General features: G+C 43.9%; 1 protein-coding gene across 1 annotated transcript in view; it reads right to left on the bottom strand.

The window, feature by feature from the left end:
- Window positions 1-4,572: 4,572 nt before the first annotated feature.
- Window positions 4,573-15,140, bottom strand: part of mad2l1bp (MAD2L1 binding protein) — a 21,460-nt gene continuing 10,892 nt past the window's right edge. The window contains exon 2 of the mRNA XM_067985226.1: window positions 4,573-5,918. Within this exon, the coding sequence (XP_067841327.1) occupies window positions 5,391-5,918 (528 nt within the window). The 3' untranslated portion in view covers window positions 4,573-5,390. The remainder of the gene's footprint in view (window positions 5,919-15,140) is intronic.

The raw sequence follows: 15,140 nt of genomic DNA, 5'->3' as shown, positions 1-15,140 counted from the left end.
ATGTAGTAAAACATTAATTAAAAATTGCATTTATATTTATACATTTATGTAGTGCATATAAATGTTTATACAAAGGTAATCTGTTCTTTTACTTTTTATTAAATTCATTGAATGCCTTGAGCTGGTATCATACAGTCTGTTATTCCTCAACACTATACAACTCCTTTATTTCACTGCCTGTAAGCTGAGCAACAGAATAAAAATGGGGCTGTAGCAGGACCAAAATCAGAAAAAAAGTCCTGCCAACTTACCGCTGAAGGCCCACTCGTTCCAGCAAGTCTCAATTTAGGCTGCCAGCGCTCCCAATGGAAACAGACAGGAACTTCATTGATGCACGCAGGTAAGGGTCAAAGGACGTTGTCAGAACCCCCAACACCTTTTCGTCTCAACCCGCATTGCTGTAGCTACTTCCTCAACCTACCCACAGGTCTCGATGCAACTATTTCCAGTGATATTTAAAGAGGCCCTCCTCTTAGCTTTGATTTTTTAAAAAACTTTCCCATTTTTTCATTTGAATTTCTCCACTCAACCAAGGAATTCCAGCTTTTGCTGCACCCCTTATAATTCTTTTGGGAATATGTCTAGTTTGTACCCTAAGCAGACCCTGTTTGAATGCTTCCCATTGTATGCGCACTGTTCTATTTGCCAACTTTTATTTCCAGCTTCTCTGGGCAATTTTCCTATCAAGTACCAGTATCAATCTTTTTACTTCTTTCGATTTTTATAGCAAACCTAAATTGTATTATGTTTCCTACATTACCTAACTCATTTTGAGCTGCTCCTCTTCTATATTTCTCCCTACGTCTCTTCATGTTTTTTCCCTTCTCCCTGCTATATTAGTTTAAACCCTTCCCCGCAGCACTAGTTGCTCTCCCTGCCCAGCCTGTATCTGCTATGCAATTAATTCCCTTATCTAACTATTCCTATATGGACTAGCATGTGGCACCAGGAATCATCCTGAGATTAGAAACATAGAAATAGAATCATAGAAAGGTTACAGCAAGGAAGGAGGCCACGCCGCCCATGCTGGCTCTATGCATGAGTAATCCAGCTGGTTCCGCTCCCCCGCCCTATCCCCGTAGCCCTGCAAATTTTTTCCTTTCAAGTACTTATCCAGTTCCCTTTTGAAGGCCATGATTGAATCTGCCTTCACCACCCCCTTGGGCAGTGCATTCCAGATCCTAACCACTCGCTGTGTAAACAAGTTTTTCCTCATGTCACCTTTGATTCTTTTGCCGATCACCTTAAATCAATGTCCCCTGGTTCTTGACCCTTCTACCAATGGGAACAGTTTCTATCTATCTATTCTGCCTAGATCTTTCATGACTTTGAATACCTCTATCAAATTTCCTCGCTCTCTGTTCCAAGAAAAATAACCCCAGCTCCTCCAGTCTATCCATGTAACTAAAGTCCCTCATCCCTGGAATCATTCTATTAAATCTTTTCTGCACCCTAAGGCCTTCACATCTTTCCTAAAGTGCATTGCCCAGAACTGGACACAATACTCCAGGTTGTGGTGGAACCAGTGTTTTATAAAGGTTCGTTATGACTTCCTTGCTTTTGTACTCTATGCCCCTATTTATAAAGCCCAGGATCCTGTATGCTTTTTTAACCGCTTTCTCAACCTGTCCTGCCACCTTCAACAATTTGTGCACATTTACCTCCAGATCTCTGTGTTCTTGTACCCCTTTTAGGAATACGCCCTCTAGTTTATATTGCCGCTCCTCGTTCTTCCTACCGAAATATATCACTTCACATTTTTCTACGTTAAATTTCACGTGCCACGTGTCCGCCCATTCCAACAGCCTGTCTATATCCTCTTGAAGTCTATCACTTTGTCTTTAACAAATCCGTGCTGGTTTTCCCTAATTAATCCACACCTGTCCAAGTGACTGTTAATTCTGTCCCGGATTATCGTTTCTAAAAGTTTCCCACCACCGAGGTTAAACTGACTGGCCTATAGTTGCCGGGTTTTTCCTTACACCCTTTTACGAACAAGGGTCTAACATTTGCAATTCTCCAGTCCTCTGGCACTAAGGATGTTTGGAAGAGTATGGCCAGCACCTCCGCAATTTCCACCCTTACTTCCCTCAGCAACCTAGGACACATCCCAACCGTACAGCTAGCCTTTCTAGTACCTCCTCTTTATCAATTTTTAGCCCATCCAGTATCTCAACTACATCTTCCTTTACTGAGACTCTGGCAGCATCTTCTTCCTTGGTAAAGATAAAGGCAAAGTACTCATTTAGTATCTCGGCTATGCCCTCTGCCTCCATGAGTAGATCTCCTTTTTGGTCCCTGATCGGCCCCACCCCTCCTCTTACTATCCATTTACTGATTACATGCCTATAGAAGACTTTTGGATTCCCTTTTATGTTGGCCACCAGTCTATTCTCATATTCTCTCTTTGCCCCTCTTATTTCCTTTTTCACTTCCCCTCTGAACTTTCTATATTCAGCCTGATTCTCACTTGTGTTATCAACCTGACATCTGCCATACACCCCTTTTTTCTGCTTCATCTTACTCTCCATCTCTTGTCATCCAGGGAGCTCTGGTTTTGGTTGCCCTACCTTTCTCCCACGTGAGAATGTACCTAGACTGTACCTGAACCATCTCTTCCTTAAAGACCGCCTATTGTTCAATTACAGTTTTGCCTGCCAATCTCTAATTTCAATTTACCCGGGCCAGATCTGTTCTCATCCCACTGAAATTGGCCCTACTCTAGTTGAGTATTTTTACTTTAGAATGGCCCGTGTCCTTTTCCATAGCATTCTAAACCTTATGATACAGTGATCACTGTTCCCTAAATGTTCCACCACTGATACTTGCTCCACTGGGCCCGCCTCATTCCCCAGAACCAAGTCCAGCAATGCCTCCTTCCTCATTGGGCCAGCAACATACTGGTCAAGAAAGTTCTCCTGAACACACTTCAAAAATTCTTCCCCCTCTTTTCCCCTTATATTATTACTATCCCAGTCTATATTAGGGTAGTTGAAGTCCCCCGTTATCACAACTCTATGGCTTTTGCACCTCTCTGTAATTTCCCTGCAAATTTGCTCCTCTATATCCTTCCCATTAGTTGGTGGCCTATAGAATACACCCAGTAGTGTAATGGCACCTCTAATGTTTCTTAACTCCAACCAAATAAATTCTGTCCTTAACCCCTCAAGGGCATCCTCTCTCTCCAGCACTGTAATATTCTCCTTAATCAATACCACCATCCCCCCCCCACCCTTTTCTTTCCTTCCCTACCTTTTTGAACACCTTGTATCCAGGAATATTTAGAACCCAATCCTGCCCTTTTTTGAGCCAGGTCTGTTATCGCCACAACATCATATTCCCATGTGGCTAATTGCGTCTGCAGCTCTCCACCTTGTTTACCATTCTTCGTGCGTTTACACATATGCACTGTAAACCTATCTTAGACTTTCTTGTACTCTCTCTTAGTCTTTGTACACCTTGTTTCTCCTTTCCAATGCTACATCCTGGTGCCCCATCCCCCTGCCAAATTAGTTTAAACCCCCCCCACAGCACTAGCGAATCTCCCCGCAAGGACATTGGTCCCAACTCCGTTGAGGTGCAGCCCCTCTGACCTGAACAGGTCCTACCTCCCCCAGAACTGGTCCCAATGTCCCAGGAATCTAAAGCCCTCCCTCCTGCACCATCTCTCCAGCCACACGTTCATCTGCTCTATCCTCCTATTTCTATACTCATTAGCGTGTGGCACCGGGAGTAATCTGGAGATTACTATCTTTGAGGGCTTGTTAATCTCTGTCCTAACTCCTTGAAATCTGCCTGTAGGACCTCATCCCTCTTTCTACCTATGTTGTTGGTACCGATATGGACCACAACCTCTGGCTGTTCACCCTCCCTTTGTGTAGAAGTGTTTCCTGACTTCACTCCTGAAAGTCCTGGTGCTAATTTTTAGGCTATGTCCCCTAGTCCTAGACTCCCCAACCAGCGGAAATAGTTTCTCTCTATCGACCCTATCAGTTCCCCTTAATATCTTGAAAACTTTGATCAAATCAATCCGTAATCTTCTAAATTCCAGGGAATACAACCCTAGTTTGTGTTACCTCTCCTCATAATTTAACCCTTGAAGTCCGGGTATCATTCCCTCCAAGGCCAATATATCCTTCCGAAGGTGCGGTGCCCAGAACTCCAGGTGTGGTCTAACCAGGGCTTTGTATAGCTGTAGCATAACGTCCATCCCCTTGTAATCTAGTCCTCTGGATATATTGCTGGAGTATAGTTTCATGGGTACTAACAGTTTTTGATACCTCGCGCAAGTGGTCTTATGTCTAGGCACTCATATGTTGACAGACTTTGACAGTGGGAGTAGGGTCAAGGAAGCAGTCGCATCCAATCGCAGTCCTGGTCGCACCATCACCACACACCAGGAATAGGAAACAAGGCTGATTTTCTCCCTCTCTAGTCCAGGGGATGCTGAGGACAACTTAGGAATCCAGCCAGCTTAGATCAGTTAGCAAAAGAGAACAGGGATCGAACACTCAAAGTATTAAAAACCCATTCAGAAGTAAATGCAATGAACTTGCACTTAAATACAGGAACCTTGATACATACAAGTTTATTTTCTATGTTTTGAAATTTCATCAAAAATAAATGCACTGATTTTGAGCGCCATGTTTAAGAATCTGTGATCTAAAGATTAGATAATGCTTCACATTGATTGTTCACTGATTTGATACAATTGCTTTCAGCTTCTCTTATCCAGTTATTAAATGCAGTTTAAAGCAGAATCACTTATGGCAGCATCACATGCCCTCCTTTCTCAAGGTGCTGACTCCTCCTAGGACAGGTCCGTAGTGGGTGGGTGTGAGAGAGAAAGAGAGCCCAACCCCCATCCTGTCCTCTGGATAGCTGTCAGGAATCGGAACACAAGCTGATTTCCCCCATTGTAGCCCAGGAGTGCTGAGGCCAACTACTACTGACCAAACCAGGCATTAAACAAAACATCTTTCTGTTTTTTCAGAGTCAGTTCCACACTAGCCAATGCATTTCCCCACTAATTCATTGACACATCTCCACAAAAAAGTTAATTATTATTTTCCACATCAAGTCAATCTTTTACCCCTTTTCCCCTCCAAGAAGGCAGTGAAACATATTCCTAGATCCCCACCTCTAACCAGAGGTCAGGTTTATGAAACTTGTGTTGATCGGACCTTTATGTGGGAAGGATCACCCCAGAGAAGTCCTGCTGAGATAAACTTACATACCAGCGGTATTATGCCACAGTTACACATCCTACCCTCCCTATTTGCATAACAGGCTGCTCATAACGGCAAGCCTTTTTTTAAAATTTAAAAACTGGTCAACCACACAAATGTTGTAAAAAGATACAGCTATTATTACAAGGAAAATTAAACTAATTAATGAAACCCTTTGATTGTTATGGGTGCTTGAAACCAGATATAATCATGGTTATAGCTTGTTGTCTGTTCCTCAGCTGAAGAGAAACTCATGCCATCACATGCCAGGCTGATAACCAGCTTCCTGGTGCGGTTTGGAACTCTGTAGTTCAGTTTGGGTCGGAACCACTGTATCCCACAGTCCCTGTGACCCTGGACAAGAAGCAAAGTGTTCATCAGGGGAATAGATTTCAACTCGTTGAAGAGGTCCTCAACAAAGAGTGTGTGAAAAAGTTTGCGGATGCAGGAGATTGTTTTCAAGCTCTCCTCAGTGCTACCGAAAGCAAGCCGCTCCATGTTGATCTCATACATTTCTTTCGGATTAACTACACTGCCACCTAACAGGATGTGCACACAAGGAACCAATGTCAGCATAAACATCGCCGCCAAGTTCTGGAAAACCTCATCGAGCTCCATCAGCGCCCGCTGAATCATCTTGCAGTTACTTTGCTCATTCCTTCTCGATCGTGATAACACGGAACTGTCAGCCTAGGAGGGTAAAAACAGAATGTGATAATCCTGCATACACACCTGTAACACTGAGATGAACACAAGTTTTCACCTATAGTTCTAAACCACAACAGAAAGAGGCAGTGACAACAAAACCCTTGTTTGGAAGCATTAACCATCTCGAGAGTCAGAGCTAACTGCACAGTGAACGATATTTCTCTCTTCCAACAGAAATTAGCCCACCAGTAATGTGGTTCCATGACTGACATAAGAGGTGTAATTCCATGGTGCATTGCAACAGGCCACAACCTCTTGTCCAGAGCCTTTGCTGAAGACTGCACCAACAGCGCTGCCAATCTGCAATATAGTGAACCTCTGACACTTGGGTTAAACTTGTATTTTCATAGCATCTTAACATAGAAAAAACATCCCAAAGCACTTCAAAGAGATGTAAGGAAAAATGGATGCTGAGCCTGAGGAGGATATTACAAAGGCTGACCAAAAGCTTGATAAAGAGCTATACTCGAGTTCCTCGGGGAAGTATCCCCAGCCTAGCCATCTTCAGCTGCCTTCTCTCAGTCATAACATCAGGAGTGGAGCTATTCACTGACAATTCCACAGTGATCAGCTCTGTTCACAACTCCTCTGATAATGAAACAGCAAATGTTGGCCTGCAGCAGAACTTAGAAAATATCCAGTTTTGGGCTGACATTTGTGCAACTTAAGTGCCTTGTAATGACCATCTCAAATAAAGGAGCGCCTAACTGGTCTTCCCTGACCTTCAGTGGCACCACCGTCGCTGCATTCCTAACCATCAACATTTTAGGGGTCACAGTTGAACCAGAAGCTTAACTGAACTAACCATATCAATATTGTTGGCTATAGGAGTGGAGCACAGGCTGGGTACTCTGGAATGAGTGTCTCTCCTCCTGGCTACTCAAAGCCTCTCTGGCTAGGTAAAAGTCAGGAGTGTGATGGGTGCAACTGCAACGACACTCAAGAAACTTGACACCATCCAGAACAGAGGAGTTTAGTAATTGCAGGGCTACAGGGAAAGAGTGGGGAAACGGGACTAACTCGATTGCTCTTGCAAAGAGCCAGCATGGGTTCGATGGGCCCAATGGCCTCCTTCTGTGCTGTAACCATTCTATGATTCTGCTTGATTGGTGCTCCTGCCACTGGACTCAATATCCACTCCCTCCATTTTCAGCGCACTGAGGCTGCATTATGTGCGATCTGTAGTATTCAGTGCAGCAACTCACCAGGGTTACTTCAACAGTACTTTCCTCCCCAGCAGTCTCTACCACTGAGAAGTTCAGGAAAGGGCCTGCATCACACACCATCCTGACCTGGACATACTTTGTCATTTTTTAATCGTTGCTGGGCCAATATCGTGGAATTACCCACCCAATACCATTGTGGGAGCATCAGCCCCATAAGGATTTCTTCCACAGACAGATGCCAAAGGCAACAGATAACCTCAGAAAGCACAACAGCAGCCACAGTTTACAGACTCCAATCTCACAATTCCAAGTTAGAAGAGTGTCCAATGGAACCCCAAACCTGCAGCATTCAGCTTCAAACCTGCTGTTAGTCTGGTGTGATCAATCACTCAAAACCACCACTAGATTTCATCCGTCAAAACCAAAATGCTGTATCTATATCCTGCATTCGAAAGGAATCTTGTCCTGTTATAGTCTGCATTCCATCAAATTCTCTTTCTCAAACTGGGACTCTAAGAAATACAATAATCTACCATCCTATTTTTGATAAGCAAAATTCCTTGCAAAGAGTTTAAATTGAGGACCCTAGTTGAAGAGCCAGGACCCATAGCACAGGACGACACCGAAGTCAAACCAGGTAACATTTTGTCTCAAGATGAAATCTTCCGCCTATTTCCACAGAACTCAAACTCATAACATGCATTAACATCTCCAAGATTAAGATTGAGAACAGATACTGAGGAGAAATGTTTCAGACACAATGCATACTTCAATTTGTACCCCCTTTAAATTTAAAATTTATCACTTTAAATTAGTGTAAAAGCTAACATCCTATTATGTAGTGCAAAAATTGTGTTTTATTCAAACTGAAATTTAAGCTTAGTTTTTTTTAAAACTTAAACAGCAAGTCAGTTGGCAGTTAACTGTCAGTCTCTGGCCAGATTCTCTTTTTTTTCTCTTTTGCTTTAGTCCCTCGTTAATTAGATTCGGTGTGGCTGAGGGCTGACTGACCAGTTGAAATTGATTTGTGTCTGAAAGGTATTTATTAGAGGGAATACCTACAAAAGCACAGAGCACAGCAGAGTGAGCTGGGAACAGAATGAGAACTTGAAAATGGAAATTTGGTGAGAGTGGTGATTAGGTGCAGAGGGGAAAGGAGGTTTTAAGTAAATTAGCCGAGGGACTAAAGCAAAAGAGAAAAAAAAGAGGGAAAGGCCGCCTGGAGGCTTTTAAAGAGGAGACGGGTCGGGTACAGTCCAGGTACATTCCTACAAAGGCAGAAATGTAGGGCAACCAAAGCCAGAGCTCCCTGGATGACAGTGAGTAAGATGAAGCAGAAAAAAGAGGCGTACGACAGATGTCAGGTTGATAACACAAGTGAGAACCAGGCAGAATATAGAAAGTTCAGAGGGGAAGTGTAAAAGGAAATAAGAGGGGCAAAGAGAGAGTATGAGAATAGTCTGGTGGCCAACATAAAAGGGAATCCAAAAGTCTTCTACGGGCATGTAAACAGTAAACGGGTAGTAAGAGGAGGGGTGGGGCCGATTAGGGACCATAAAGGAGATTTACTCATGGAGGCAGAGGGGATGGCCGAGGTACTAAATGAGTACTTTGCATCTGTATTTACCAAGGTAGAAGATCTGCCAGTCTCAGTAAAGGAAGATATAGTTGAGATACTTGATGAGCTAAAAATTGATAAAGAGGTACTAGAAAGGCTGGCTGTACATAAAGTAGATAAGTCACCCGGTCCAGCTGGGATGCATCCTAGGTTGCTGAGGGAAGGGGGGAAATTGTGGAGGTACTGGTCACAATCTTCCAAACATCCTTAGATAGAGGGGTAGTACCAAAGGACTGGAGAATTGCAAATGTTACACCCTTGTTCAAAAAAGGGTGTAAGGATAAACCCAGCAACTACAGGCCAGTCAGTTTTGGTGGGGAAACTTTTAGAAACAATAATCCGGGACAGAATTAACAGTCACTTGGACGAGTGCAGATTGATCAGGGAAAGCCAGCACGGATTTGTTAAACGCAAATCGTGTTTAACTAACCTGATTGAGTTTTTTGATGAGGTAACAAAGGGTAGATGAGGGCAATGCAGTTGATGTGGTGTATATGGACTTTCAAAAGGCGTTTGATAAAGTGCTGCTGGTAGGCTTGTCATCAAGATTGCGGCCCATGGAATAAAGGGGGCAGTAGCAACATGGATACAGAATTGGCTAAGGGACAGGAAACATCAGAACATAAGAAATAGGAGCAGGAGTAGGCCAATTGGCCCCTCGAGCCTGCTCCGCGATTCAATAAGATCATTGCTGATCTGATCCTAACCTCAAATCTAAATTCATGTCCAATTTCCTGCCCGGTCCCCGTAACCCCTAATTCCCTTTACTTCTAGGAAACTGTCTATTTCTGTTTTAAATTTATTTAATGATGTAGCTTCCACAGCTTCCTGGGGCAGCAAATTCCACAGACCTACTACCCTCTGAGTGAAGAAGTTTCTCATCAGTTTTGAAAGAGCAGCCCCTTATTCTAAGATTATGCCCCCTAGTTCTAGTTTCACCCATCCTTGGGAACATCCTTACCGCGTCCACCCGATCAAGCCCCTTCACAATCTTATATAATTCAATAAGATCGCCTCTCATTCTTCTGAGCTCCAACGAGTAGAGTCCCAATCTACTCAACCTCTCCTCATATGTCCGTCCCCTCATTCCCGGGATTAACCGAGTGAACCTTCTTTGTACTGCCTCGAGAGCAAGTATGTCTTTTCTTAAGTATAGACACCAAAACTGTATGCAGTATTCCAGGTGCGGTCTCACCAATACCTTATATAACTGCAGCAATACCTCCTTGTTTTTATATTCTATCCCCCTCGCAATAAACGCCAACATTCCGTTGGCCTTCTTGATCACCTGCTGCACCTGCATACTAACTTTTTGATTTTCTTGCACTAGGACCCCCAGATCCCTTTGTACTGCAGTACTTTCCAGTTTCTTGCCATTAAGATAATAACTTGCTCTCTGATTTTTCCTGTCAAAGTGCATAACCTCACATTTTCCAATATTGTATTGCATCTGCCAAATCTCCGCCCACTCACCCAGCCTGTCTATATCCCCTTGTAGGTTTTTTTATGTCCTCCTCACTCTCTACTTTCCCTCCCATCTTTCTATCATCTGCAAACTTTGATACGTTACACTCGGTCCCCTCCTCCAAATCGTTAATATAGATTGTAAAGAGTTGGGGACCCAGCACCGAACCCTGCGGAACACCACTGGCTACTGGTTGCCAGTCCGAGAATGAACCATTTATCCCAACTCTCTGCTTCCTGTTAGATAACCAATCCTCCACCCATGCCAGAATATTACCCGCAATCCAGTGATTCATTATCTTGAGCAATAATCTTTTATGTGGCACCTTGTCGAATGCCTTCTGGAAGTCTAAATACACTACGTCCACTGATTCCCCTTTATCCACCCTGTACATTATGTCCTCAAAGAACTCAAGCAAATTTGTCAGACATGACTTCTCCTTCATAAAGCCATGCTGACTTTGTCCTATTAAATTATGTTTATCCAAATGTTCCGCTACCGTCTCCTTAATAATAGACTCCAAAGTTTTACCCACCACAGATGTTAGGCTAACTGGTCTATAATTTCCAGCCTTCTGCCTACTACCCTTTTTAAATAAGGGTGTTACATTAGCAGTTTTCCAATCTGCCGGGACCTTTGCCGAGTCCAGAGAATTTTGGAAAATTATTACCAAAGCATCCACATTCCCCACTGCCACTTCCCTCAAGACCCTAGGATGGAAGCCATCAGGTCCAGGGGATTTATCCACCTTGAGTCCCATTAATTTACTGAGTACCAATTCCTTAGTGATTTTAATCGTATTAAGCTCCTCCCCCCCAGTGCCCCCTGTTTGTCCAGTGTTGGGATATTCTTAGTGTCCTCTATTGTAAAGACTGAAACAAAATATTTGTTCAGCATTTTTGCCATCTCCATGTTTCCCACCATTAATTTCCCGGTCTCATCCTCTAAGGGACCTACGTTTGCCTTAGCCACCCTTTTTCTTTTTATATAACTATAGAAACTCTTGCTATCTGTTTTTATATTTTTTGCTAATTTATTTTCATAATCTATCTTCCCTTTCTTAATCAATCCTTTCGTTACTTTTTGCTGTCTTTTGAAGACTTCCCAATCTTCTATCCTCCCACTAAGTTTGGCTACCTTATATGTCCTTGTTTTTAGTCGGATACTATCCTTAATTTCTTTACTTAGCCACGGATGGCTGTCATTTCTTTTGCACCCTTTTTTCCTCAGTGGAATATATTTGTTTTGAAAGTTGTAAAATAACTCCTTAAATGAACACCACTGCTCATGTACCGTCTTACCCTTTAATCTATTTTCCCAGTCCACTTTAATCAATTCCGCTCTCATACCATCATAGTCTCCTTTATTCAAGCTCAGTACGCTTGTTTGAGAACCAACCTTCTCACCTTCTAATTGGATATGAAATGTAACCATGTTATGGTCACTCATTCCAAGGGGATCCTTAACTAAGACATTATTCATTAATCCTGGCTCATTACACAGGACCAGGTCCAAGGTTGCCTGCCCCCTTGTAGGATCAGTTACATACTGCTCAAGAAATCCATCCCTAATACACTCAATAAACCCTTCCTCAAGGCTGCCCTGCCCAATTTGATTTGTCCAGTTAATATAATAGTTAAAATCCCCCATAATTATAGCTGTTCCCTTATTACATGCCCCGACTATTTCCTGATTAATACTTCTTCCAGCAGAGTTGCAACTATTAGGAGGCCTATATACTACGCCCACTAGTGTTTTTTCCCCTTATTATTCCTTATCTCTACCCAAACTGTTTCATTGTCCTGATCTTTTGTCCCAATATTATTTCTCTGTATTACAGTGATTCCTTCCTTTATTAACATAGCCACCCCACCTCCCCTTCCTTCCTGCCTGTCCTTCCTGATTGTTAAATACCCTGGCATATTTAATTCCCAGTCGTTGTCACCCTGCAGCCATGTTTCTGTAATGGCCACAAGATCATACCCATACGTAGTTATTTGTGCCGTTAACTCGTCCATTTTGTTCCGAATGCTACGTGCATTCAGATAAAGAACTTTCAAATATGTTTTGTGACACTTAGTTCCTGCTTTTTCCTTTTTTAACACTTTACCTTTTACTCCATACCTTCTGTCCCTTCCTGACACGCTTTCCTCTGTCTCCCTGCTCAGGTTCCCAACCCCCTGCCACAGCTTTGATGCTGGGTTAATCGCCTTGCGCCTTCTAGTTTTTATTTTATCTGTCGTGCCTAAAGTACACGTTCTTTCTGCTGCTCTACGCTTTTCCCTTTCACTTGTTCTTGAACAACTGTTTGTACTATTTGTATTGTAGATTTCCCCTGGGTCTTCCCCTCTCTTGCTGCTCTCAACTTTATTCTCTTCTGACTCCCCGCTCAGGTTCCCATCCCCCTGGTTTAAACCTTCCCCAACAGCACGAGCAAACACCCCCATGAGGACATTGGTCCCGGTCCTGCTCGGGTGTAACCTGTCCCACTTGTACAGGTCCCACCTTCCCCAGAACCGGTCCCAATGTCCCAGGAATCTAAATCCCTCCCTCCTACACCATCCCTGCAGCCACGCATTCATTCTGTCTATTCTCCTGTTCCTATACTCACTAGCACATGGCACCGGTAGTAATCCTGAGATCACTACCTTTGAAGTCCTGCTTTTTAATTTATCTCCTAACTCCTTAAATTCACCTTGCAGGACCTCATCCCTTTTTTTAAACCTATGTCGTTGGTTCCAATATGGACCACGACTACTGGCTGTTCACCCTCCCCCTCCAGAATGCCCTGCAGCCGCTCCGTGACATCCTTGACCCTAGCACCAGGGAGGCAACATATCATCCTGGAGTCACGTTTGCGGCCGCAGAAACGCCTATCTGTTCCCCTTACAATTGAATCCCCTATCACTATAGCCCTGCCACTCTTCTTCCTCCCGTCCTGTGCAGCAGAGCCACCCGTGGTGCCCCGAACCTGGCTCTTGCTGCTTTCCCCTGATAAGCCATCGCCCCCAACAGTATCTAAAGCAGAATATCTGTTTGAGAGGGAGATGGCCCCAGGGGACTCCTGCTCTACCTGCCTAGTCCTTTTACTCTGCCTGGCGGTCACCCATTTCCTTTCTGCCTGCGTAATCTTTACCTGCGGTGTGACCACCTCACTGAACGTGCTATCCACGATAGTCTCAGCATCACGGATGCTCCACAGTGAATCCACCCGCAGCTCCAGCTCCGAAAGACGGTTAGCCAGTAGCTGCAGTTGGACACACTTCCTGCACACATGGTTGCCAGGGACACTGGTAGTGTCCATGACTTCCCACATAGTGCAGGAGGAGCATATCACGGGTGCGAGCTGTGCTGCCATGACTTGCCTTAGACTCTCCTCCCGCTCTAGGTCTCTCCTTTTACACTGTGCTCACCTCTCGGACTCTCCTGCCTCACCTGTGACGTCGCACAGTAGTTGTCTCTTGGTGCAGGTCTGCTGCTGCTTTTATTCCCCAATCTCAGTCTTCTACTCTCAGGTCCACTGCCACTCTGGGGAAAAAGTTAGGAAAAGCAAGGCAAAGCAGCACCTCCTTCCCCCACTTCACCGAACTCCCACACTTACCAAACTCTCAGCAGTTCACACTGTGTTGTCCGTACACCGTAAACAGAGAGTAGTGGTGAACGGTTGTTTTTCGGACTGGAGGGAGGTGTCCAGTGGTGTTCCCCAGGGGTCGGTGTTGGGACCACTGCTTTTCTTGATTTATATTAATGACTTGGACTTGGGTGTACAGGGCACAATTTCAAAATTTGCAGATAACACAAAACTTGAAAGGGTAGTAAACAGTGAGGAGGATAGTGATAGTCTTCAAGAGGATACAGACAAGTTGGTGGAATGGGCGGACACCTGGCAGATGAAATCTAACGCAGAGATATGCAAAGTGATACATTTTGGTAGGAAGAACAAGGAGAGGCAATACAAACTAGAGGGCACAATTCTAAAAGGGGTAGAGGAACAGAGAGACCTGGGGGTATATGTGCACAAATCACTGAAGGTGGCAGGGCAGGTTGAGAAAGCATACAGGATCCTGGGCTTTATAAATATAAATGGAAAGCTTGTGAATTTAAAATAAAATTGCTGGACTATAACTTGGTGTTATAAAATTGTTTACAATTTATAAATAGAGGCAGAGTGCACAAAAGTAAGGAAGTCATGATGAACCTTTATAAAACACTGGTTTGGCCACAACTGGAGTATTGTGTCCAGTTCTGGGCACTGTACTTTAGGAAAGATGTGAAGGCCTTAGAGAGGGTGCAGAAGAGATTTACTAGAATGATTCCAAGGATGAGGGACTTTAGTTACGTGGATAGACTGGAGAAGCTGGGGTTGTTCTCCTTGGAACAGAGAAGGTTGCGAGATTTGAAAGAGGTATTCAAAATCATGAAGGGTCTAGATAGAGTAGATAGAGAGAAACTGTTCCCATTGGCAGAAGGGTCAAGAACCAGAGGGCATAGATTTACAGTGATTGGCAAAAGAACCAAAGGCATCAGGAGGAAAAACGTGGTTAGGATCTGGAATGCACTGCCTTCAAAAGGGAACTGGATAAGTACTTGAACTGAAAAAATTTACAGGGCTACAGGGATAGGGCGGGAGATTGGGACTAGCTGGATTACTCTTGCAGAGAGCCGTTGTGGACTTGATGGGCTGAATGGCCTCCTTCCATGCTGTAAGCTTTCTATGATTCTATGAAGAAATTTATTGAGGGGGTTTGACTTTGCCTTTTTTTCTCCTTAAGGTCATTTTTTAAACTCAAAAAAGCCTTTGTGTGTTGTAGAAGTTGTTTGCCTTCCAGGCCCAGATTCTGGAGGATTTCATCTGCAACAACTACAAGCTGGTCGACGCACTCAAGCTGAAGTGGTCGATCTTAGTGAGCGACTGGCCATGCATCAAAATACTAGGGAGGGAGAAGATTTTATAG

Source organism: Heptranchias perlo, chromosome 5, assembly GCF_035084215.1.
Source record: "Heptranchias perlo isolate sHepPer1 chromosome 5, sHepPer1.hap1, whole genome shotgun sequence".
Classification (NCBI taxonomy): domain Eukaryota; kingdom Metazoa; phylum Chordata; class Chondrichthyes; order Hexanchiformes; family Hexanchidae; genus Heptranchias; species Heptranchias perlo.
The sequence above is the reverse complement of the archived record's forward strand: the minus strand, read 5'-3'. Positions and strand labels throughout refer to the sequence as shown.